General features: G+C 44.9%; 1 protein-coding gene across 2 annotated transcripts; it reads left to right on the top strand.

Annotated features, from left to right (window-relative positions):
• Positions 1–66: 66 nt before the first annotated feature.
• On the top strand, positions 67–24,766 carry LOC139387327 (telomerase-associated protein 1). Of its 2 annotated transcripts, none has more exons than XM_071133453.1 (56): positions 67–224; positions 1,185–1,705; positions 1,835–2,011; positions 2,158–2,307; positions 2,420–2,584; positions 2,893–3,030; positions 3,116–3,187; positions 4,200–4,321; positions 4,456–4,613; positions 4,710–4,819; positions 5,064–5,142; positions 5,229–5,421; positions 5,647–5,878; positions 6,183–6,335; positions 6,503–6,577; positions 6,668–6,789; positions 7,019–7,084; positions 7,179–7,325; positions 7,600–7,891; positions 8,081–8,202; positions 8,369–8,482; positions 8,570–8,687; positions 8,782–8,970; positions 9,105–9,289; positions 9,426–9,567; positions 11,832–12,011; positions 12,278–12,370; positions 12,454–12,586; positions 15,989–16,148; positions 16,338–16,474; positions 16,572–16,660; positions 16,752–16,866; positions 16,975–17,019; positions 17,130–17,331; positions 17,450–17,570; positions 17,737–17,861; positions 17,963–18,062; positions 18,154–18,306; positions 18,417–18,629; positions 18,864–18,920; positions 19,009–19,153; positions 19,252–19,473; positions 19,591–19,748; positions 20,221–20,328; positions 20,463–20,567; positions 20,781–20,910; positions 21,029–21,114; positions 21,230–21,365; positions 21,471–21,601; positions 21,710–21,831; positions 22,034–22,165; positions 22,258–22,357; positions 22,477–22,591; positions 22,709–22,791; positions 22,891–22,995; positions 23,108–24,766. In XM_071133453.1, the coding sequence occupies exons 2-56, from the start codon at positions 1,187–1,189 to the stop codon at positions 23,225–23,227; spliced, it is 7,761 nt and encodes a 2,586-aa protein (XP_070989554.1). In that variant the 5' UTR covers positions 67–224; positions 1,185–1,186; the 3' UTR covers positions 23,228–24,766. The 2 variants fall into 2 exon arrangements, with proteins under 2 accessions (XP_070989554.1, XP_070989555.1); XM_071133454.1 differs by having other exon boundaries at positions 87–224; positions 1,182–1,705.
• Positions 24,767–25,120: the final 354 nt, after the last annotated feature.

Below are 25,120 nucleotides of genomic sequence, written 5' to 3'. Positions count from 1 at the left end.
TCCGCGAAAACAAACGGAGGGGAGGAGCGCCTGATCATATGATTTCCTACGGTGTCCGTAGAGGATAGATGTATAGACTGCGCTCGTCTGACAGACAGCTACTTGGCGGAGACGTATGCGGAAATAATATTTCATCTGGCTGCTCTGAACCAGTGATTTGGAAACTGAACACACATAGAATTATTTTTGAAGTGTTAGCCAGTAGTTGTCCCGCTACTTATTAGGTAAGTTTGCGTCCCTGTTTGTGACTTTCAGAAGACTTAGCTACAGTCACGCCCATTCAAAGTACCTGTAAGTCTGGGTAGCCTAGCTACTTCAATGTGCCTTTTGATTACTACCTGGTTTTAGACTTTCATCCCTGTGCAGTTCCCACAATATTGTTCTATGGGCACAATGTATTCTAGTCTGGACATTCGTGTTTCTGTGTTATTATATTTGTAGGAAGAACATGGATGCGCTATACTTCTGGTCCAGGGCGTTAGTGCGCGTCCCTAACGCCCTGGACCAGAGCTAGGCAGTACTGTACCAATCTGTCATTGTGTACAAGCACCACTTCTGTCTGGTGTTCTGGACATGGACAGAACAGGATTGGTTCATGGTTCTGGATTTGTCATAAATTTAATGAGCCAGTCATATCTAAAGCACAAGACAATCTTTGTGTGTCGAGTGAACTTTGTTCTTTTTTTACCACTCTCTTTGTCATTCAAGCGACCCACCCAAACACATGAATGCCCTTTTGTATGTTTTACCGTTGACTGTTTAAATAAGACCTGGCTAGAATGCGGATGAACTGCTTATCTCTAACAAACGTAGTCAGTCGAGTTTCAAAGTTTACTTTCCATGTGCACAGGTTACAATCGGTGTAAAACAGTACAAATACATTCTTACCTTGAGGTACTGTGTAATCTGTTTGTCCTAGAGCTGTGTTTCTCAAACTCTCCCCGGGACCCCAAGGGGTGTACGTTTAGTTTTTTTGCCCTAGCACAACACAGGCGATTCAACTAATCATAAATGTTTTATTATTTGAAACAATTGTGTAGTGTTGGGGCAAAAACCAAACCGTGCACCCCTTGGGGTCCCGAGGACTGAGTTTGGGAAACGCTGTCCTAGATGTACTATAAAAAGGACCCTCCCTGTGCTGAGTGAATATTTGCCTGACAGTCTATTGACCTGTCTTCCAGCAGAGATGAAGGTGCTGACTTTGCTCCAGCCTCATGGGGCCCAGGACCAGCAGGCTGCATCAGGGGGGCTCTACTCTAACTACATTGGCCAGAACATGGAGAACAGATGCCTGATCCATGCATCTGTGCTGCCTCAGTCCTTCTCTGGACCAGTATCCCAGCCCTCCTCCTGCCCCTCTCTCAAGCCCTCCAGGCTCACCTCCACCACCTCCTCCCTCCTCTCCACTACCACCTCCTCCCTCACTTCTCCCTGTCTTACCTCCCCCCTCCTCACCTCTCCACTCCTCAGCACAGAGAACAAATTCCTAAAGAAGGATTCACTACTCTTCCCTCATTCCCTCTCTCTCCCCTCTCCCCTCCCCCATCTGTTCTCTTCAACCCTGGCACCCTCTACACGTGTCCTGCCTCCTACCTGTTCTCTCCCCCCTCCGGTTCTGAATGTAGACGAGCGGATGGGGGGAGAAGGAAGAATTAGGCAGCCTGCCTCTGAGGACGCGCTGTCTTACTATGAAGAGATGACTGTGGTATATGGCACAATGCATCCTTTTCAGTCTGGCTTTGTTCATGTGGTTTGCACAAGGTCCCTTCCAGTCCAGGCACATTTTGTTGTCATTGTACCAAATGTGTTTTCTTTCCTCCTTATGAAATGGTAGGATTCTGACCGGGACAGCGTCATGGCTGAGGAGACTGAGGCATCCACAGAAATGCCTGTCCTGGACATGGCATTGGATGGAGAGAAGTTGGACCAAACCATGCCATTCGGGGAACAGGACTTTGGTGAGATGGAGAGGGGGAAAGATAAACTGGAGGAAGAACTGAAAGACAAAAAGGTGAAGGAGTATTTTCTGCATTTAGTCTCGCACAGAAAACCATGTATCTCAACATCAACCTGAACCTCAAAACCATTCTCCCTCCCCTTTCCTGCTCTCTCTTTCTACCCCATCATTTATTTTCCTCACACTTTCGCTTCAATCAGTACTTGCTGCTGAACGAGGTGTGCTGTTCTCTGGTGAATAAGAGCACTGCTCCCGGTCAGAAGGACTGGGATGTAGAGGAAAGTGTCTGGAAAAGGATCCAGAACTTGTCCAAAGCCATCTCTACCGACGATCCCCAGTTTCTCCTCAAGGTGTGTGTTACTGGAGAACCTCTCTTGGTAATGTCCAACTAGGATCCTCTATGGATTTTCGGATGCATTAAACAGTTATCCTATTTTACCATATTTTCCTGTTCCCCTTTAGGTTGCAGTTTACACCAGACAGGAGTTGAACATCCGTATCACAGCTAACTTCCTTTTGGCTCTTGCTGCCCATCTGCCCACCACTAAGCCACACATGCGTAGGTACTTCTGTGCAGCTGTGCAGCTACCCTCTGATTGGCTGGAAGTGGTGAGACTCTACAGCACGGTGAGTCTTGGTCAATCTCAGTGAATCTCTTACTAATCTCAACTGCTCTTTGTTTGTCTCTCTCTCTACATGTGACAGACTCAGTAAGGTACTGCACATGTTTCTCGCTCTCTCTCTCTCTTTCTCTCTGTCTCCCCACATGGGACAGACTCGGTAAGGTACTGCACATGTTTGCTCGTCTTGATCACTTAATGAGTAGTTGTTTGGGAGGCAAACTGATTTGTAGATCAGGGATTCTGTGCAGTGCTTTGCTCAGACTGATCCACTGAATATCTCTCCTAACCATTCCACTGTGATGTCATCTTCAGTGTTTTGGCCACTCTTTACCCACCTGTCTGAAGAAAGCCCTGGGAGACAAGTTCAAGCAGTTCAACGAGTATCAGCTGGCCAAATACAACACACGCAAACATCGCTGCAAACACAGTTGCTCTAGACCCAAAGGCAAGGTACGGCAAGCATGTGTACACACACACACACACACACACAGCTTGTTTTTCTCTTCTCCATCTTCTCTCTTTCTCTCCATCACAGAAACCATCCACTCAGCAGTTGGAAAAATGGGCAAAAATGCTTGGAAGTGATGCCACCAATCTGCAGAAATATGTGAGTGTGGAGCTAGGTTTCCATCCTATTGGCGACAGATTTTCATGTGAATGTTCTAAAATCCGCATGAAGAAAGATACTAAATTTCCCACTAGTGGTGTTTCCACCAAACAGACTTGTTGGCGGATAACAATCTGTGCATGATGACTTGGTGCACACAGTTTTCATGTACTGAATAAAAATGTGTTTTAATGCATTTTCAACTCTAGCGGTTAGTTTTGTCACAGTCTGTTGTAAAATAGCAAATTCTTGGCATGTGCACTCTAGCCAACGACTGCTGGCAGATACAGAGCGGGTAGGCTAGTCTAGAGGAGATTGTTATGGATAAGATTAATATTTTTAAGCATTGATCATCATGTCACCAGAATAAGATATTTATTGGAAAGGAGCATCATGCTCATCGCTGTGCACTTTTACTACCCTTTAAATAAATGAACTTTAATCTGTAGCCTAATAAACTGCAATAAACTGAGTCGTAGTGGGAGGTTTATTAGGCTACAGATTAAATAAATGAACCACACCAAATCATCGCGTGATTCCAAGTTTACATCGATATGATGGTTATTATATCACTATATGCGCATAAAGGTGTTTCCACTGCCATTTTCTTGCTAAATACATTTTACTGACAGAAGATGTCGAACAAATAAATTACCTGCCAGCATTTATAAAATTGCATTTTTTTTTCCTACAGTACGACTCTACTCGCATAAAACTTGGATGGAAACATATTTTGCTTGTGTATTTTGTGTGTACAGTCTTGTGTCCTCTAGCATGCTAATAATCTCTTTTAGCCTCTTTAATGTCTTGGGAAATGTTGATATTGTAGCCTATACTGTGTGTGTGATATCTCTGTTTGAAGCTAGGAGATTATGAAGCTAGGACAGCAGTCTATAGCCTTACCCATCTTCTGAAAATATATAAACCCACAGCTATTTTAAGATTTTGCATGAACTGTAAGTTGCTCCGGATAAGAGTGTCTGCTAAATTACTATAATGTAAATGTTTGAAGTTGAAAATGGAGGAGAGACCTGTGGTGGATAAGAAGCAGAGTGAGTTCAGTCTGAAAAAGATGATCAAGAGGCTTCACATCAAAGAGCCTGCTCAGCATGTCCTGGCCATACTGGGAAAGCGGTACTGTATACCAAACACCGACGTTGACAGATGTTTTTCTATTTTACAGATCCAACGATCTATTAGCTAACATTTTTTGTTACTTTTCCGAGCTGTATACAGTCTCGATACTGTGCTTTGTATGTGTGTTTCAGGTACCCTGGTGACCCCAAGGCGTTCTCCCGCAGTGGGCTCAGTGGGGTGTGGGACAGGGAGCGGGCAGGGCAGCGCATGAAGCTCAAACAGCCAGACACATGGGAACGCAAACTCAGCCAAGAGGGAAACAAAGCCTCCACCTGGGAGAAACTGATAGGTCTAGTTTAAAAACACACACACACACTCACAGTGAATCAATGCTGCAGATTGTGGCTGTAATATTGTTATAATGCTGTCCTTATTTATTTTACAGACAGTAACTCTCTGCCCTTCATGGCAATGCTGAGGAACTTGAGAAATATGATAACCCAGGGCATCAGTGAGCGGCATCATCAGAAGATTCTGGGAAGACTGACCTTCAGGGTGATGATTAATTAAAAAACAAAAATTCCCACTTGTTTTATAATATGTTCAAGCAATCAGCAGAATACATCATTGGACAAATAAAAAATATATTGTCAGCACATGTCCAACATCCATGTAGATTTTGACCACTAGGATGCAAGTCTAGCGGAGGATCAAATAAAAGTTGCTAGAAATTACAGTAGAGAATACAGCATATTTACATTAACACCTATATCCCAATAAAACACTGGTGTTGTTACAGAAAGCAGTGATTCAGAGCAGACAGTTTCCCTTCCGTTTCCTCTCCGCCTATAAGGTCATAATGGAGCTCAACAACATGGGTTAGTATCTTTCACACAAACATACATTCTAGTTTGGAGAAGTCTACATTTGATGTTGTCGGAAAAGCTTTACCTCCCTCTTTTAGCCCGTGCATCAGAGAAAGCGGTCTCCAGCTCTAAGGAGATCCTCAGGGGCATTCTGAAGAAGATGCCTAAGAGCAAGTGCCTCAGTCGTTTGGATTGGGAGACGGCTGGGCAGAAGAGGCTGAGGGTGGCGTTAGGTGTGCCCTTTGTCTACCGCATCTACAACATGAAGAAGAGTCAGTTGAAGAAATCCAGGTACAGACATCAACACCGGGTATTCACCTGGGGGAGGAATCAGTTGATCCAGACAGGGAAACCAAGGGACATAGGAGATTTGATCATGAATATTTATCAGGTAGAGGAAGTCCAGAGGAAAACTGTAATATTAAAATCTGCATTACTGCGTTTGCGTGATAATAATTAGATATATGTTTATACTGAGTAAGGACGATGCACCCTGAAGTGTGTGTGTGTCCACAGCCAGAGACTGTATTCGCAGGCCCTTCTGGAGCAGTACCGCAAGGCTCTGGAAACAGCGGTGCAGATCTCGTGCCGTTACAACGTGCCACCCCTCCCTGGTCGCACCGTGATCTTGTTTGCTGGTAACATGGGCGAGGACGACACCTGGAGCGCCACTCAGGACTTCTGCTGCCCGCCTGACATAGAGGCAGAGAAAGTAGATGAAACTAAGGAAGAGAAACTCACACCCTCTGTAAGAACCCTCAACACACTACGTCCCTGACCAGAAACAACCCCTAGCCTCTACCCTCTATACACTTGTGTAGATCTAAAAAAAAATGGGGAAGTATAGTCAGTATGGTAGCAGCTTCACCCTTCCCTCAGATATGCTAGGTCACATTTTCTCCATATTGCTTAGACTTGTCCAGTCCTCCCAGACAAGGGCCTAGTGAGTAGGGGCTAGGGATCTTTTTCTAGATGGGGCCACACTCTACAACGCCTAGCAGCTGTAATCTGTGCTTATTACTGACCCTGCTGATTTGTGTATTTCCTCACAGATGCAGGAGGTGGCAGTGTTGCTGTCACTGATGATAGCCCACAGCGCTGAGCATCCCCAGCTGATCCACTTTTACTGGTGGGGTTGTGAAGAAGTAGAGCTCAAGTCGGACGTGCTGTTGGATAATGTCAGGCATGTGATGAAGCAGTTAGAGGTGAGGCTGTCGCTTCTTTTCCCTCATGTCTATCTACACACTGTTGTAACGGTTTCAATACACTGACATAATGCCATTGCTGTGAAGTCCTTTTAAATAAACTGAAGGGAATATTTAAAGTCTGATGTATTGGAGATTGATAGTAGATTGAATAATTTCTCTTACAGGAGTCTCAGAATGCTTATGACAAGCATGAAACATTCTCTTCTTTCATGACCAGAGAGATGACGCAGAAAAACAAGGTGTGTTTATTTGCACATTTTGAATTGTTTTCAGGGCTCCATTTGACTTAATTGTACTTTGAATCGTGACCTTCCCGTTTTCATTCTCAGGTGGACAATATCATCGTGCTGGGGGATCGTTACTTGGAAAATAACATGGACATAGCGCTTGACCGATACAGGAAGGATGTGAACAACAACGTCCTCGTAGTGAAAATCTTCTTTGGGAAAAGGTAGGGGGTGCTTTTCTGTGTGCTGAGCAGCAGCATATCTCTGCCACGTAGGAGAGAGCAAGCAGTGGGCTGTCTCCATACATTTGCTATTCTATGAGAAACTACCTTTTCTATAGTCACCCTGCTTGCTTTCTTTCCTGGAAGGAGCATTTTCAGTCCATGTTCTATATCCCCAGTGTGTTAACAGCTACAACCTTCACCGTGTATGTTCTGCCTCTGTCTGTTGCAGGAAGATAGACCAATCCACAGACAGGAACTGTGTGGTACTCCAAGGCTTCAGCGAGCAGATCCTCAGGCAAGCTTTCTTCTCATTTACCCTCTTGTCTCTGACACACACACGCACACACATTGTGGCATGGAGTCTCTGAAGTGTTTGTTTAACTCTACAGGTTTGTGGCTGAAAGAGGCTCGTCTAGACTGCTGGATCACGTGGAGCACATAGACAAGCTGCATCACATTATCCCACCACAGGGGGGTGCTAAAGAGGCTGAGCGAGAAGCTGCCATCACCCCACTTCCTGCCACTCCAAAATTGAGGTACTGTGGCAGGGCAGGTTGAATATGTTTCCTTCAAAACTGGTTTGGTTGTCCATGATTATCCATACTTGATGATTGGGCTGTCTCTGACAACATAGGGTAGCCATAGGGTTACCAAGAGAACCATAGAGCTAAACGAACACGAAACAATCTGAGCATTACTCTCTTTTCTCTCCTCTTGCATCACTGACTCTCTTATCCCCCTCTTTTTCTCTGCCTGTCGTTTGCTCTCTGTCCTCCTGTCGTTTGCTCTCTGTCCTACCTGTCTTTTTAGATGGCGAGGCGTGCGTGTGTTTGTCTCCTCCACGTTCAGAGACATGCACGCTGAGAGAGATGTGCTGGTGCGCAGTGTTTTCCCTGAGCTCCGGCGTCGTGCGGCACCACACTGTCTCTACCTGCAGGAGGTGGAACTGCGCTGGGGGGTGACTGAGGAGGAGACTGGGCGTGTCGTGGAGCTCTGCCTCTCAGAGGTGTGCCGTAGCCAACTGCTGCTAGGCATTCTGGGAGAGCGATATGGACTGCTTCCTCCCTGTCCATCCCTACCAGACCTCCCACAATACAGCTGGGTAAGGCCTGCCTTCTCAAGACGCTATCTTTCTTTCCATCTCTCTCTTTCTTAGTCCTACTAAGCTGTCTGGTTGCACAAAATGTCATGTTTTCTATCAGGAAATACGTTTTATTTGCAGCCACATCTAGTCAGAAAATCTGCTTAATAAGATAAAGATATTTCATGATTTGGTTACCCTTCTCTACAGCTGGATTCTGCTCCTTCGGGGTTGTCCATCACCGAGATGGAGATTCGACAGTTCCAGGCCCTTCATCCAGACACAGCTCAGAATCGCATATTTTGCTACTTCAGGACACCCCATCTGTCTAGGTACACTATCAAATCAGTCCACTTCACTTATCCAGGTTCACACCTTGAAAAATACTAATTTGTCCAATTGTTCATCTGCCAATGATTCGTATGAACAATACAATTGACTGTATGCATTTGAATATGAAATAATGTAAATAATCATCGTACAATGTTTGTTTCTCAGGTCTGTTCCTGTGGCGTGGAGGTCAGACTTTGCTCCTGAGTCCAAGGAGGCTGAATGTAAGATGGCTGACCTGAAAAGAAGAATAGTGGATAGTGAAGCGAAAGTCACAGAGAAGTGAGCTCAGTTTTTGTTCCTTACACATTGTCTTGAAGTAGCTTTATTAAGATTATTGGTCTCATGGGCTCTGTCTCTCTGTCTCAGTTACCCCTGTGAGTGGGGTGGTGTTGTGGATGGGAAGCCCTATGTGAAAGGCCTGGAGGAGTTTGGGAAGGTGGTGCTGGAGGACCTTTGGGGGGCACTGTTGAAGCAGTTTGTGGAGGTCAGAGACTTTAAAAATGACAGGCAACTTAACATTGAAGCCATTTTGGGTTCCACTTCCACCAATCATTGTATTGATGTTGTTTCTCTGACAGAAAACGGATGAAAGTGATTCCAGGTCAGATCTGTCAGAGCAGGAAGTGCACCAGGGCGCCTTGCAGCGGAAGTTCTTTGGCCGTGCCAAGCTGATCTCTGGGGCGGTGGGGAAGGTGCAGGAGGCTCAGCTCAAAGGAGGAATGGTGCTGCTGGAGGGAGCTCCAGGAGAGGGCAAGACTGTCTTCATGGTAAACCATAGCAGCAGCTTTAGCAGAGATACACAAACACAATTTATTCGCTCAGTATAAAGATGTTATCCATCTTTTAGTCCTCCCCGGTTTCTGTAAGGTTTTTCTCATAAATTGTCTCCTCCTTCACACAGGCTGCTCTGGCGAACGCCCTAAGAACTCCTACCAAGTCCCAGAAAACCCCTAGAGGTGATGTCATCTCCTACTCCACTGCTGCTACCCAATCAGCATGCACTGTGGAAAACCTTCTACGCTGCCTTGTACAGTGGTTACGGAGAGGCAATGAAAAAGAAGACTTGCCTCTCCCTTCCTCTTATAAGTGAGTGCAGACAGCAAACATTTTATCCAGATTTTGTCAAATGGCCTTTCAATGACTCTGCCAATAAATGTGCTTGAGTCAATAGGAAGGGCCAATGCTGCTCAAGACTAATCCAACCATATCTGTTTTATCATAGAGATCTTCTGACAGAATTCCACTCCCAGTTGAGTGACGCCAGGAAGGACCAACCACTGGCCCTGCTAGTTGATGGGGCAGAGCATGTGCAGGATGGTACAGGACAGCTGACCTCTGATTGGATACCACAGCACCTTCCTCAGGTCAGAAACTCAGCCTAAATGTACACAGACATTTTCAGTTTATCTGTGTACATGGTGACCAAAGGAAGTTGATGGCACCTTAATTGGGGAGGATGGGCTCGTGGTAATGGCTGGAGTGGAATTGGTGGAATGTTATCAAACACATGGTTTCCATGTGTTTGATGCCATTCTGTTCTTTCCGTTCCAGACATGAGCCATCCTCCCCTCAGCAGCCTCCACTGATGTAGTGATGTAGTATCATATACAGTGGGGCAAAAAAGTATTTAGTCAGCCACCAATTGTGCAAGTTCTCCCACTTAAAAAGATGAGAGAGGCCTGTAATTTTCATCATAGGTACACTTCAACTATGACAAAATGAGAGAAAAAAATCCAGAAAATCACATTGTAGGATTTTTAATGAATTTATTTGCAAATTATGGTGGAAAATAAGTATTTGGTCACCTACAAACAAGCAAGATTTCTGGCTCTCACAGACCTGTAACTTCTTCTTTAAGAGGCTCCCCTGTCCTCCAATCGTTACCTGTATTAATGGCACCTGTTTGAACTAGTTATCAGTATAAAAGACACCTGTCCACAACCTCAAACAGTCACACTCCAAACTCCACTATGGCCAAGACCAAAGAGCTGTCAAAGGAGACGCATACAAGACCACTGATAATCTACCTCGATCTGGGGCTCCACGCAAGATCTCACCCCGTGGGGTCAAAATGATCACAAGAACGGTGAGCAAAAATCCCAGAACCACACCGGGGGACCTAGTGAATGACCTGCAGAGAGCTGGGACCAAAGTAACAAAGCCTACCATCAGTAACACACTACGCCGCCAGGGACTCAAATCCTGCAGTGCCAGACGTGTCCCCCTGCTTAAGCCAGTACATGTCCAGGCCCGTCTGAAGTATGCTAGAGAGCATTTGGATGATCCAGAAGAAGATTGGGAGAATGTCATATGGTTAGATGAAACCAAAATAGGACTTTTTGGTAAAAACTCAACTCGTCGTGTTTGGAGGACAAAGAATGCTGAGTTGCATCCAAAGAACACCATACCTACTGTGAAGCATGGGGGTGGAAACATCATGCTTTGGGGCTGTTTTTCTGCAAAGGGACCAGGACGACTGATCTGTGTAAAGGAAAGAATGAATGGGGCCATGTATTGTGAGATTTTGATTGAAAACCTCCTTCCATCAGCAAGGCCATTGAAGATGAAACGTGGCTGGGTCTTTCAGCATGACAATGATTCCAAACACACCGCCCGAGCAACGAAGGTGTGGCTTCGTAAGAAGCATTTCAAGGTCCTGGAGTGGCCTAGCCAGTCTCCAGATCTCAACCCCATAGAAAATCTTTGGAGGGAGTTGAAAGTCTGTGTTGCCCAGCAACAGCCCCAAAACATCACTGCTCTAGAGGAGATCTGCATGGAGGAATGGGCCAAAATACCAGCAACAGTGTGTGAAAACCTTGTGAAGAATTACAGAAAACGTTTGACCTCTGTCATTGCCAACAAAGGTTATATAACAAAGTATTGAGAAACTTTTGTAGGTGACCAAATACTTATTTTCCACCATAATTTGCAAATAAATTCATAAAAAATCCTACAATGTGATTTTCTGGATTTTTTTTTTCTTCTCATTTTGTCTGTCATAGTTGAAGTGTACCTATGATGAAAATGACAGGCCTCTCATCTTTTTAAGTGGGAGAACTTGCACAATTGGTGGCTGACTAAATACTTTTTTGCCCCACTGTAGTATAGGATTTAACACTAGCAGTATACCACCCTGCATACCACTGCTGGCTTGCTTCTGAAGCTAAGCACTGGTGCTGGTCAGTTCCTGGATGGGAGACCAGATGCTGCTGGAAGTGGTGTTGGAGGGCCAGTAGGAGGCACTCTTTCCTCTGGTCTAAAAAAAATATCCCAATGCCCCAGGGTAGTGATTGGGGACACTGCCCTGTGTAGGGTGCCGTCTTTCGGATGGGACGTTAAACGGGTGCCCTGACTCTCTGAGGTCATTAAAGATCCCATGGCACTTATCGTAAGAGTAGGGGTGTTAACCCCGGTGTCCTGGCTAAAATCCCAATCTGGCCCTCAAACCATCACGGTCACCTAATAATCCCCAGTTTACAATTGGCTCATTAATCCCCCTCCTCTCCCCTGTAACTATTCCCCAGGTCGTTGCTGCAAATGAGAACGTGTTCTCAGTCAACTTACCTGGTAAAATAACGAATAAATAAAAAAAACTTCTGCTCTTTCTTTTGTTGTGTTCTTCTGACAGGGTGTGTCTTTGGTGCTGAGTGTCACCTCCACTTCGGCCCTGCTGCGAGTCCTCGCCAAGAGGAAACTGGCCTTCTTGTTTCCTTTAGGACAGCTTTCTTTGCCGGACAGAAAGGAGATAGTTCAGAAGGAACTTGGCGTTTACGGGAAGAAGCTTAGTGACTCAGCTTTCAATAATCAGGTTATTATCTTTACATTTTAGTAATTTAGCAGCTGCTCTTATCCAGAGCAACTTACAGTAGTGAGTGGATACGTTTTTTGTACTGGTCCCCTGTGAGAATCTAACCCACAACCCTGGTGTTGCAAGCACCGTGCTCTACCAACTGAGCCACATGGGACCCCATATCATCACTCTGAAAAGCCTACTAACAGTGTTGTGAATAGTATGACCTGCCCTGTATAATTTTGTCACCATTAATTAACTCTTGTCTCTGTGTACCTGTATAGCTTCAGACCCTTCTGATGAAGAAGGGAGCAGTGAGTCCACTTTATCTGCACCTGGCCTGTGAGGACCTGAGGAACTTTGCCTCCTTTGAAAAGGTCAGACGTCATGCATGTCACATTGACCCGACCCATAGTCATGATGATCTGTGTCAGATGATGAATAAGTGTCTGTGTTCCAGATGAAGGAGAGCCTGCAGGCTCTTCCTCCGTCTCTGAGTGAGCTGGTGCAGCACAGCCTGACCAGACTGCAGTCCCAGTACAGAGAAGTGGGACTTGGCTGGGCGTTAGCCGCCTTGACTGTCAGCAGCACCGGTGAGAGCCAGGGCACTTCAAAACCACCTTATTCACAAACTGCATCCACTGTCTTTTCTTTTTTGTGTGTTTGAAAAAATAATAATTACCCCCTTTTTTCTCCCCAATTTCGTGGTACCCAATTGTTTTTAGTAGCTACTATCTTGTCTCATCGCTACAACTCCCGTACCGGCTCGGGAGAGACGAAGGTTGAAAGTCATACGTCCTCCCATACACAACCCAACCAAGCCGCACTGCTTCTTAACACAGCACGCATCCAACCCGGAAGCCAGCCGCACCAATGTGTCGGAGGAAACACCATGCACCTGGCAACCTTGGTTGGTGTGCACTGTGCCCAGCCCGCCACAGGAGTTGCTGGTGCGCGATGAGACAACGATATCCCTACCGGCCAATCCCTCCCTAACCCGGACAACGCTATGCCAATTGTGCATCGCCCCACGGACCTCCCGGTCACGGCCGGTTACGACAGAGCCTGGGCGCAAACCCAGTGTCTCTGGTGGCACAGCGCCATCCGGGAGGCACCATCCACTGTCACCATCCGCTGTTAACCACTGCGCCACCCGGGAGGCACCATCCACTGTCTTTTCAACACACAAAGTTGAAGTCGGAAGTTTACCTTAGCCAAATTCATTTAAACTCAGTTTTTCACAATTCCTGACAATTAATCCTAGTAAAAATTCCCTGTCTTACGTCAGTTAGGATCACCACTTTATTTTAAGAATGTGAAATGTTAGAATAATAGTAGAGAGAATGACTTATTTTAGCTTTTATTTCTTTCATCACATTCCCAGTGGGTCAGAAGTTTACATACACTCAATTAGTATTTGGTAGCATTGCCTTTAAATTGTTAAACTTTGGTCAAATGTTTCGGATAGCCTTCCACAAGCTTCCCACAATAAGTGATTGGTGAATTTTGGCCAATTCCTCCTGACAGAGCTGATGTTACTGAGTCAGGTTTGTAGGCCTCCTTGCTCGTACATGCTTTTTCAGTTCTGCCCACAAATTTCCTATAGGATTGAGGTCAGGACTTTGTGATGGCCACTCCAATACCTTGAATTTGTTGTCTTTAAGCCATTTTGCCACAACTTTGGAAGTATGCTTTGGGTCATTGTTCATTTGGAAGACCCATTTGCAACCAAGCTTTAACTTCCTGACTGATGTCTTGAGATGTTGCTTCAATATATCCACATAATTTTTCTGCCTCATGTTGCAATCTATTTTGTGAAGTGCACCAGTCCCTCCTGCAGCAAAGCACCCCCACAACATGATGGTGTCACCCCCGTGCTTCACGGTTTGGATGGTGTTCTTCGGCTTGCAAGCCTCTCTCTTGTTCCTCCAAACATAACAATGGTCATTATGGCCAAACAGTTCTATTTTTGTTTCATCAGACCAGATGACATTTCTCCCAAAGGTACGATCTTTGTCCCCATGTGCAGTTGCAAACCGTAGTCTGGCTTTTTTTATGGTGGTTTTGGAGCAGTGGCTTCTTCCTTGCTGAGCGGCCTTTCAGGTTATGTTGATATAGGACTCATTTTACTGTGGATATAGATACTTTTGTACCTGTGTCCTCCAGCATCTTCACAAGGTAATTTGCTGTTGTTCTGGGATTGATTTGCACTTTTCTCACCAACGCGTCTCCTTCCTGAGAGGTATGACGGCTGCGTGGTCCCATGGTGTTTATACTTGCGTACTATTGTTTGTACAGCTGAACGTGGTACCTTCAGGCGTTTGGAAATTGCTCCCAAGGATGAACCAGACTTGTGGAGGTCTGCAAATTTTTTTGAGGTCTTGGCTGATTTCTTTTGATTTTCCCATGATGTCAATCAAAGAGACATTGAGTTTGACGGTAGCCCTTGAAATACATTCACAGGTACACCTCCAATTGACTCAAATATGTCTATCAGGTGCTTCTAAAGCCATGACTTCACTTTCTGGAATTTTTCAAGCTATTTAAAGGCACAGTCAACTTAGTGTATGTAAACTTCTGACCCACTGGAATTGTGATGCAGTGAATTATAAGTGAAATAATCTGTCTGTAAATAATTGTTGGAAAAATTACTTGTCACGCACAAAGTAGATGTCCTAACCGACTTCCCAAAACTATAGTTTGTTAACCTCTTGGAACCACCTCCCCGGATCCGGGATAATTGTCATCAACTACGCTAAATAGCATAGCGCAACGGTCAAATAATCTTACTAGAAAATATTCATATTCATGAAATCACAAGTGAAATATAGCGAAACACAGCTTAGCCTTTTGTTAATCACCCTGTCGTCTCAGATTTTGAAATTATGCTTTACAGCGAAAACAATACAAGCATTTGTGTAAGTTTATCGATATACTAACAAAACATTATGTACACCTAGCGGCAGGTAACTTGGTCACGAAAATCAGAAAAGCAATCAAATTAATCGTTTACCTTTTGAGCTTCGGATGTTTTCACTCACGAGACTCACAGTTAGACAGCAAATGTTCCATAAAGATATTTTTTATATCCAAATACCTTTGTTAGTTTGATGTGTTATGCCTAGGAATCCACCGGAAATAGCGGTTACGTGAACGCAGAGAAAAATTCCAAATTATATCCATAATATCGTCACAAACATGGCAAACGTTTTTTATAATCAATCCTCAGTGTTTTTCAAATATCTATTAGATAATATATCAACCGGGACAGTTGGCTTTTCACTAGGACCGGGCTACCTCTCTGTTTAGCGCAAAAATCACACTTAGAGCCAACAACTGACCACTTACGCAATGTGGACGTTTACGCTCATTCTTCAAAATAAAGGTAAAAACCTTAGGGAAGCCACAGAAAAAGGAATCTGGTTGATATCCCTTTCAATGGGCAATAGGGATGCATAGAAAGACCAGGGGTTTCAAAATAAGAGTCACTTCCTGATTGGATTTTTCTCAGGATTTCGCCTGCAATATCAGTTCTGTTATACTCACAGACAATATTTTTACAGTTTTGGAAACTTTAGAGTGTTTTCTATCCTAAGCTGGCAATTATATGCATATTCTAGCATCTGGTCCTGAGAAATTGGGAATGTTATTTTTCCAAAAATAAAAATAGTGCCCCTTAGCTTCAAGAGGTTAACAAGAAATTTGTGGAGTGGTTGAAAAAACAAGTTTTAATGACTCCAACCTTAAGTGTATGTAAACTTCTGATTTCAACTGTACTTCCTATATGTCACCCAAAACCTAATTTGGACATGCACTCCTTACCTGGTGGCTGATGGTGGTGTGGACAAACTTTTATATCTGCTCAAGTGACTCCAGTGGCTAAAATCTACCACTCACTAATATTCATACCCTACTTACTAATCACGTTTCCTCATCTCAATCAGCAATGCTGCTCTGTGACATGTCATAACAATTCCCCCCTGGTTCCATTGCAGGCCTGAGGGAGAGAGACCTATATGCCATACTGAACATGTGCAATGGCCTGACCTCTGGAGGTGAGAAGGCAACATGGCAGGATATGCTGCACTTGGCCAGAAAGCCCATAAAGCGTGTCCCAATGGCAACCTTCTCCCACATGGTGCGGAGTCTACAGAGGTATGAGACTGTGTCAAATGATGGGCAGTCGGAGGTCAGATTTGGGTTAATGAGGCAATCAAACTAATATTGGATGATGCTCAATTCTCTACCCTTCTCCCAGAAGTGTTCACTCCCTCTCATGGAATGCGCTGTTGTAAGGAATTGAACGTAAACACAGTCCATCTCTTTGTTGACTCTGTTCTGCAGCCTGATTGATCCATCCCACTGTTACGGCCCGGATGACCTCCTGGCACTGACCAATCCCGAGGTCAAGCTGGCCTTTAAAAAAGAGCTCCTCCTACCAGGAGAGGCTGACTGGACCAGGGCTCATATCCTGTTGGCAGGTAGCTACTATTATAAAGATCCTACACACAAATTCACTGCTTACATCTGTATATAAACAAACATGGATACATAAGGATTTGTTTATTTCTCTCTCAGCCCATCTTTGGGTGCTGGCAGATCCTCAGGGAACATGCACATTTCTTCACTGTGAGGCCAGCTCCATCTTGAACCTGCCATTCCACCTGGTCAGTGACACTTCCTCTAGCTTTTTAACCTCTCTCCCAGTTGACCTCTGTGTCACTGACCACACCTTAACACTTGGTTGTCTTTGGTCAGATGAGAAGTGGCCAGTGGGAGGCGCTGCATTGCCTGCTCTCTAGTTATAATTTCCTGTTTGCAAACGTGCGCCATGGCCTCCTGCACCACCTCCTGGAGACCTACAGCTTGTTTGGTAAGTCACCTCTCTGGAGAAATGGAAGAACTTCATTCGATAATGGGTGTTAGGTTATCTAGTAACTAATCTACTCTACTTCCACTTTTATTATTCTCTTCACTGCAGGCAAGAGGTTCGAGTCGGAAGGTATTGGTTCATGGGACACTTTAGGTAAAATAATTTAGCGCTTTTTACTGGTTACCTGTATAGAAAAGTCTCTAGAATCTGTTCCTCAGACAGAAAGCCCAGAGTTGAGTCTTTCTCTCCTTTTTCCTCTGAAGACCAGAGCGGTCTGACAGATTGTGTCGGGTTCCTGCAGCGCCATGCACCCATCCTGTCCTCATGGCCAGCCCTGTTTCTGCAGCAAGCTCTCAACGAGCCCAACCACACTGACGCCCATGTATGGGCACAAGGCATGATGGGAAAAGGGGTGCATGTGATGAGGTGGCTGAACAATGAACAACATACCCAGACGGAAACCAGGTAGCTAATCTGATTTTTACAGTTATTGCAGTTAGACCATATTGACCTCTGTGTTCCCTACCTCAGTGAGTTAGTTATATTGTTATCTTAGTGATGCTGGTGTCCTCTGTTACCACAGTAAGCTGGTCTCCACCTACTCCTCTGAGCCCACCTGTGTGGTTGTGAGTCCAGGGGGTGGGGTCATGGCAGTAGGGACTGGACAGGGCACCCTCCACCTCGTCCACACAGAGACTGGACAGGTAAACTCCTGCTCTATTTTCATAACAACAATATGCCACTGACCTAACAGACTAGGAAAGGACTTACTACTGACTATATGCCACCATCAGCACTAAAATATGACAGTAATATCTTTCAAATGCTCCATCTTTGAATCTAAGTCCATTTTACCTTGACCGTTAACAGGAAGTGAGGTCACTGGTGAGCAGCTGTGACGGAATCTCAGGATGTGTCTTCTTGAGGGAGGGGCTTTTGGGAACTACTTCATTTGATGGACAGATTGAATTGTGGGATGTTGAGAATGGCTGCAGGTGAGAATGCTTGGAATTTTAAAAAGTCCCAAGGCCTATATGGGATTACAAAATTCCAAACTTGCAGACATACAAAATTGTTAACTGTCTTGTCTTTCTAGAACTGCCCTCATCGATGGCCACTCAAACAGAATAACAGGAAGTGACGTCAGTGCAGACAGGAAGCACCTTGCAACTGTGTCTCTGGACCTAAGCCTTAAAGTGAGTCTCACATCAAGACTATGCCAGTCGCTCTGATTCCTACTTCAGCCATTCATTTGAACGTTAATGTTATCAATGTTATTCTCCACAGGTGTGGTCATCTCCAAAAGGCAGTCTGGTCACAGCCCTCTCCAGCACTAGCCCTCTGAACTGTGTGACCTTTGACCCTGAAGGTCATCTTGTGGCAGCTGGGGGTTGGGATGGAGCTGTGCGTGTCTGGAACTGGCTGAAGGGCGAAGTTACGGTGAGTCGTATGAAGGACCGTATTGCAGCGAGAGATGTCACACTGTTAAATGTTTAATTCGTTTGTTGTTTTAAAACAACCTTTCATCATTCTTCCTTCCTCCCTTCCAGACTCTCTCTGGTCATCAGAGGTCGGTACGCAGTCTGTCTTTCTCTCCCTCCTCTTCTCTGCTATGCTCTGGCTGTCTGTCTGGAGAGGTGAGGATGTGGTCAGTTCCAGCCTCTACCTGCGTGGGGCGCTACCAGGCTCACAGCGGATCTACAGAGGTGCTCACCTTCCTGCTGGGCGGGACGGTACTCCTGAGTGCTGGATCTGACCACACGGTGAGAAGGATGGTTTACCTACACACACACAGGGAAGATCTCAATTGCATACTCCTTGCATCCTCTCCTTGTCAAAACCCATTGTAGGAGTAGTTTCAGAGAGGGACCTCTGTCTTTCTCATCCAATGGGTTTTGAAGGAGAGCAGATGCGAGGAGTAAGCAATTGAGATCTTCCCATATGCACACACACACTTTGAGAGGTTCCTTATTTGCCTATTCCCCCTTCCTCCACAGGTCCAGTTATGGTCAGGTGGTCTGGGTCGCTCTGTGAATGTATTTGGAGAATCCAAGGTATGCTGTTCCACTCATGTTTCAGAAGTTCCTCAATTTCCATTTCTGTCACTTGGAATCTCAAAAATCACTTTGTTTGCCTTGACAGGAGTCTGTTATTCAGGAGTCTGTTATTCAGAAGGGAAAGAAGATGTCAACCACGGAGCCCGCTGCTCTATGTGTGGCTGTCGCTGGTGGTTATGCTGCAGTGGGTTACCATGGTGATGGGTTGAAACTTTTCAGTCTTGAATCAGGTATATGGTTTTAAGTTTGCCAACAAACACAACTCTGCAAGCCAATGAAATGAATCAATTGAATGAATCACTTAACACACCCCAACCCTATTGTGCAGGTGATAGGACATGGGCTAGCAAGGACCTGCGGGTGTCTATCCTCTGCCTGATGTGGCTGGCTGCAGACGAACCTGAGCTGCTGGTGTCTGGGGGCGGGGACCAGCGGCTGAGGGTGTGGAGACAGGAGGAGGCAGACATGGTGTTGCTGGGATGTTTTGGGGTGCAACAAGGCCCCATCCTGGCCCTGGCACAAAACTCCTCTTATCTGGCCTCTGCCTCAGGTCAGACCAATAACTTAAACACTCAGTTGATCAGTAGTAAACTCATTTTGTACTAATCACTAATTCATCTAATCATTTTATTAACAATTTACTAACTTTCGCCATCTCTTTCCTCAGATGACTGCTCCATTGCTCTGTGGGCAGTGAAGGACTTGACCTCTGACCCCTGGGTTGACCCCAGTGTGATCTCTGTCCTGAGAGGTCACAGTGGAGGGGTAACCTGCCTGGCCTTCAGTCCAACTGGGGAGGAGTTACTGTCTGGTGGAAAAGATCAGGTATAGTTTTAAAGAGTGTGTTCATATTTGAGTTTCGGTTGGTGTGTAATCTCAGTTAACCCAGAACTAAAGGGGTCAGATGCTCGATTTAAGTTCTGGGTCCATACGTGTTAAAGGAAGAGGGAGAACGAGGATCGGAACTAAGAGCTCTACCCGCTCTCTGCAAGTCTATGGGCCAAATGTCCCCTTCAGAAATGTGAAAGTTGCAAACACCTGTGAAATCGTGTTTTGTCCAAATAACCATTGACAAGTACTGAAATGAATGCTGCTCGTTATCTTATGCATCCCGTTGTGTCATGACAGATCTACGGTACCTGTTGTTTACGTAGTCAGTCCACGAGAGATTAGTTAGTGTGTTGAAATTGTACTTTTATTGTGAATAGTGGGGATGTTGTTGATGGAAACAACCAAGAATATTAAGAGCTGTCTGTTACTTGTGGCAGTTGTAGTGATAATGTGACTTTCTTTTCAGGTTCTAATGGTGTGGAATGCCAGTTCCTCTCCTCCTACTCTCACTCAGTCTCTACCACACTGCCATGGAGACTGGATAACTGGCTGTGTCTGGGGCCCAAACTGTGTGGTTAGTGTCTGTTTAGTGGGGGTTTTTTCTATGTCCTTTTGTTGCCTGTTTTTATCTTGATGATAATTATCATTTCAACCACAAAGATACTTCTGAATTAAACCCAAGTAACTTGATGTCTGTTTGTCTCTCAGGTGAGCTGTTCCAGTGACTGCAAGATCCGTATGTGGGACCTACAGAAAGGTCGCAGTGTGAGAGAGATCCTGGCGAGATCCTCCCTCAGTGCAGTCTGCTGCCTGGTGAGTCTAACAATAGGGGGCAGTATGGACCTCTCTAAAATGGTACTGGATGGATGGCTTTAAACTGTAGTCTTAATGGAGAAGGTGAGGAGGGGAGAAAAAAAGTATCTTCACGGTGAAATTGTGCTGTCTATATGTAATGAGGCACTGTAAGTTGTGATGGTGTTTCCATTTTGTCTTGATGATGTTTGTGTTGTCTTGGGGGGTCCGCAGGGAGAGTTTGTGATAGCAGGCTGTGCCGAGGGGGAGCTGCACGTGTGGAAATGGGATTCAGGGATGGAAATCAGCAGGATTTCAGCTCACAGGTCACGCATACACCACTGCTCTGTGCTACCTGACCCAGGTACTGCATCTTTACTAAATAATTAAACATATTAATATTATTCCCCTTTTTAAAAATACTATGATACACATACCATTGTGGTCATGTAGTGTATTGTTCCTAAATGTTTTGTATTCAGACAAGACCAAGGAAACTAAGCAGGAGGACATGATGGTTGCTACGGCGTCTGATGATGGCACAGTGAAGCTGTGGCACCCCTTCCAGGTGGGATTAATGCAATTTGCTTGTAATTTCTAGGATTTAGGTTGATTTGAATAAGATGCATGTATCAATATGCAGTGATGCTTGGTCTGATTGTCTCTTTGCCTCCTAATTATAGGTACAGCATCACAGCACCTTGCAAGGCCACAGCGGAGGGATACATGGAGCAGTCTCAAAGCAGAAAGGAGTCCCTGCATTCCTCACTGTGTCTCAAGATCGGTCGTTGAGGTCTTGGAGCGTTGCTGCAGCAATGGGTAACACATTTATCCACCTGAATTGTCAACCTAAACCAATCCTCCAATTTCTATACTTGTTTTTTGTTTTATTGATTAATTTCCCCTCTTTATTTTTTCTTCCAGAGAGTCCTCTCAACCAGAGGGGCACTGTTACCGCTCTGTCCTTCTGCCAGAGTGGGGATTTGCTACTGTCTGGCTATGAGTCTGGCAGAGTGGAGCTATGGAAACACAATTCTGCAGTTGGCCACAAAAAGGTATCTCCATACAGTGCCAACCATTCAGAACCTTGTAGTGTTATTGTGATTCTCTCATTGACTAATAGAACAAAGTTGGTTTATCTTTGATTTGCTTGTGTCGCTCAGGTGTCTGACAGTAGTGTAACAGCGATATGCTCCATGCCTGATGACCAGTTTGCTGTGGGATGCAGGCAGCGCTCTGTGTCAGTGTGGAAGGTGGAGTGGAATCCTCAGCACAACGCTGCAAGGTCAGCTCTTGGCCATTATATGTCAACTATGCGATGGTTGCTATTGGCCCAATTTGGCATTTGTAAGAGATTGATTCAGGCAATATCTGCTGGTTGCAAATTTGTAGAACTTTCATTAGTACAAGGATACAATTTTAGTCAACATTTGTTCTTGTACTCCTGCATTGCCTGCCGGCAAAGACTCTCATCCTGTTGTCCCTAGTCTGTTGAAGATGTCCACATACTCAGTGCCTATCCCAGTGATGCACCTGTACTACTGCTCCATCCTGCTGGGAACCTGTGAGGATGGAAATATCATCAATGTCCTCGCTGACGCTGATAGAGAGATTGACAAGTAAAGCACGCACTCACTCACTCAATCATGGTATACACATTATTAGATGAAAAATACTGACTTGAAATGTACATAACTTGCCTAAATTGCAGTTGGAAGGATGACACACACATTCTTGGGATGGTGGCCAATGATGAAAAAAGCACTTGGCTGGTGGGCGAAAAGAAAGGACAGATTGTGCTTGGCTTCATGGTAAGTTTACCACCATCACTGATATAATTCTCCTCAATGACAACACTGCTGCTGTTTTAGATTGTTTTAATAAGAGTTCTATTGGTAGATTATAATATGGTCCTATCTGCCTTCCCTAGTATGCCATGGGCCCAAAGACTGAACTGCAGTCATCATGTGGTAAAATTGAGCTAGAAATGGAGGAGACTTGTGGTGGAAAAGGTGGCTGGATAACTGCTGTGACTGTGGATAGAGGTAGCTGCACTGCAGTACAATGACACTCACATACTCATATTAATTTTGATACTACTTGTGAATCATCTGTAAATTAATAATTTATTAACTGCACTGTAATTTGTGTCCTGTCTCCAGAGTTGGTTGTGTGTGGAGATTCCAAGGGGAATATGTGGTTCAACCAGCCACCAAACATCAACTCCTGGAGCAGCAGGAAACCTGTAAGATCCCTCCCCTTTTCTCTGATGGTGATGGTGACTGTCTTGAAGAGGAAACTGTTGTCTTATTTTTCTATGATAATTTTGATTGATTTTCCCTAGGCACACAGTGACAGGATCAGTGTTCTGAGACTCACCAACAGCACTATCATCTCGGCGTCCCATGACAGAACGGTCAAAATGTGGGACAGACACACCAAGAAACAGGTGCATGTCATTCTAACTCTTTCACACACTCAAATCATTTCACAAAGAACAGATGAATAGTCACAGTAATGGTGTGTGTGTGTGTGCTTACACCATCTGTGTTTCTGCACAGGTGGGTGTGTTTGTGTGTGCGGGTCCTGTTCTGGTCTTGGAGGTGAACCCACACTGCTCCAGTGAACTGGTGTGTGGCGATGCACTGGGCCAGCTCTACTTCCTCTCCTGGAGAGAATAACCACTCAGTGTACACACATACATTGTATACACGCACATAATTAACTTACTCTCACACAGATATACACTATATATACAAAAGTATGTGGACACCCCTTCAAATTAGTTGATTTGGCTATTTCAGCCACACATTTTACATTGACATTTTTGTCATTTAGCAGATGCACTTATCCAGAGTGACTAAAGGTTAGTGCATTCATCTTAAGATAGCTAGGGGGACAACCACATATCACAGGCATAGAAAGTAAAAATGCTCCTTTAACGTAGCTGTCAGAGCTAGGGGGGCCATGCAGTCTCCATAGACAAACATTGTCAATAGAATGGCCTTACTGAAGAGCTCAGTGACTTTCACCATGGCACCATCATAGGATGCCACCTTTCCAACAAGTCAGTTCATCAAATTTCTGCCCTGCAGAACGGGACTGCTCACAGAACGGGACCGCCAAAGCGCGTAAAAAAAATTGTCTGTCCTCGGTTGCAAAACTCACTACCGAGTTCCAAACGGCTTCAGGACGTAACGTCAGCACAATAACTGTTTGTCGGGAGCTTCTTGAAATGGGTTTCCATGGCCGAGCAGCCACAGACAAGCCTAAGATCACCATGCACAATGCCAAGCGTCGGCTGGAGTGGTGTAAAGCTCGCCGCCATAGGACTCTGGAGCATTCTCTGGAGTGATGAATCATGCTTCACCATCTGGCAGGCCGACAGAGGAATCTGGGTTTGGCGGATGCCAGGAGAACGCTACCAGCCCCAATGCATAGTGCCCGCTGTAAAGTTTGGTGGAGGAGGAATAATGGTCTGGGGATGTTTTACATGGTCGGGCTAGGCCCTTTATTTCCAATGAAGGGAAATCTTACTGCTACAGCATAGAATTACATTTTAGATCATTTTGTGCTTCCAACTTTGTGGCAACAGTTTGGGGCAGGCCCTTTTCCTGTTTCAGCATGACAATGTACCCATAGAGAAATGGTTTGTTGAGATCGGTGTGGAAGAATTTGACTGACCTGCACAGAGCCCTGACCTCAACCCCATTGAAAACCTTTGGGATGAATTGGAACGCTGACTGCAAGCCTTATCGCCCAACATCAGTGCTCGACCTTACTAATGCTCTTGGGGCTGAATAGAAGCAAGTCCCCGCAGCAATATTCCAACATCTAGTGGATAGCTTTCCCAGAAGCGTGGAAGTTATTATAGCAGAAGGGGAGACCAACTTCATATTAATGCCCATGATTTTGGAATGAGATGTTTGACAAGCAGGTGTCCACATACTTTTGCATGTAGTCTATCAGTACTACTGTACTTTTATGAATATTATCTCAAGCAGCTTAATCAACACTATCTGCTATCTTCTACACACCATGTAATATGCATACTAATACCCAATACTTATATGTACGTGCCTTTTAAAACCTAAGAGAAGGACCTCTGAATGTTAATCAGCTATAATGCATGTAGTATGCAATAGTTACCTGAAATAAAGTGTGGGTTTGTGTGCTCTCTCTTGCTCTCTCACACAGTACCAGTCACAAATTTGAACACAGCTACTCATTCAAGGGTTTTTCTTTATTTGTACTATTTTTTTACATTGAAGAAAGCAAAACTATGAAATAACACATGGAATCACGTAGTAACCAAGAAAATGTTTTATAAAATCAATTTTGATTTATTTATTTTAGATTCTTCAAAGTAGCAACCCTTTGTCTTGATGACAGCTTTGCACACTCTTAGTGTTCTCTCAACCAGCTTCACCTGGAATGCTTTTCCAACAGTCTTGAAGGAGTTCCCACATATGCTGAGCACTTGTTGGCTGCTTTTCCTTCATTCTGCGGTCCAACTCATCCCAAACATCTCTGTATGGTTGAGGTCGGGTAATTGTGGAGGCCAGGTCATCTGA

Source organism: Oncorhynchus clarkii, chromosome 28, assembly GCF_045791955.1.
Source record: "Oncorhynchus clarkii lewisi isolate Uvic-CL-2024 chromosome 28, UVic_Ocla_1.0, whole genome shotgun sequence".
Lineage (NCBI taxonomy): Eukaryota > Metazoa > Chordata > Actinopteri > Salmoniformes > Salmonidae > Oncorhynchus > Oncorhynchus clarkii.
This window is presented reverse-complemented; position numbering and strand designations above follow the sequence as displayed.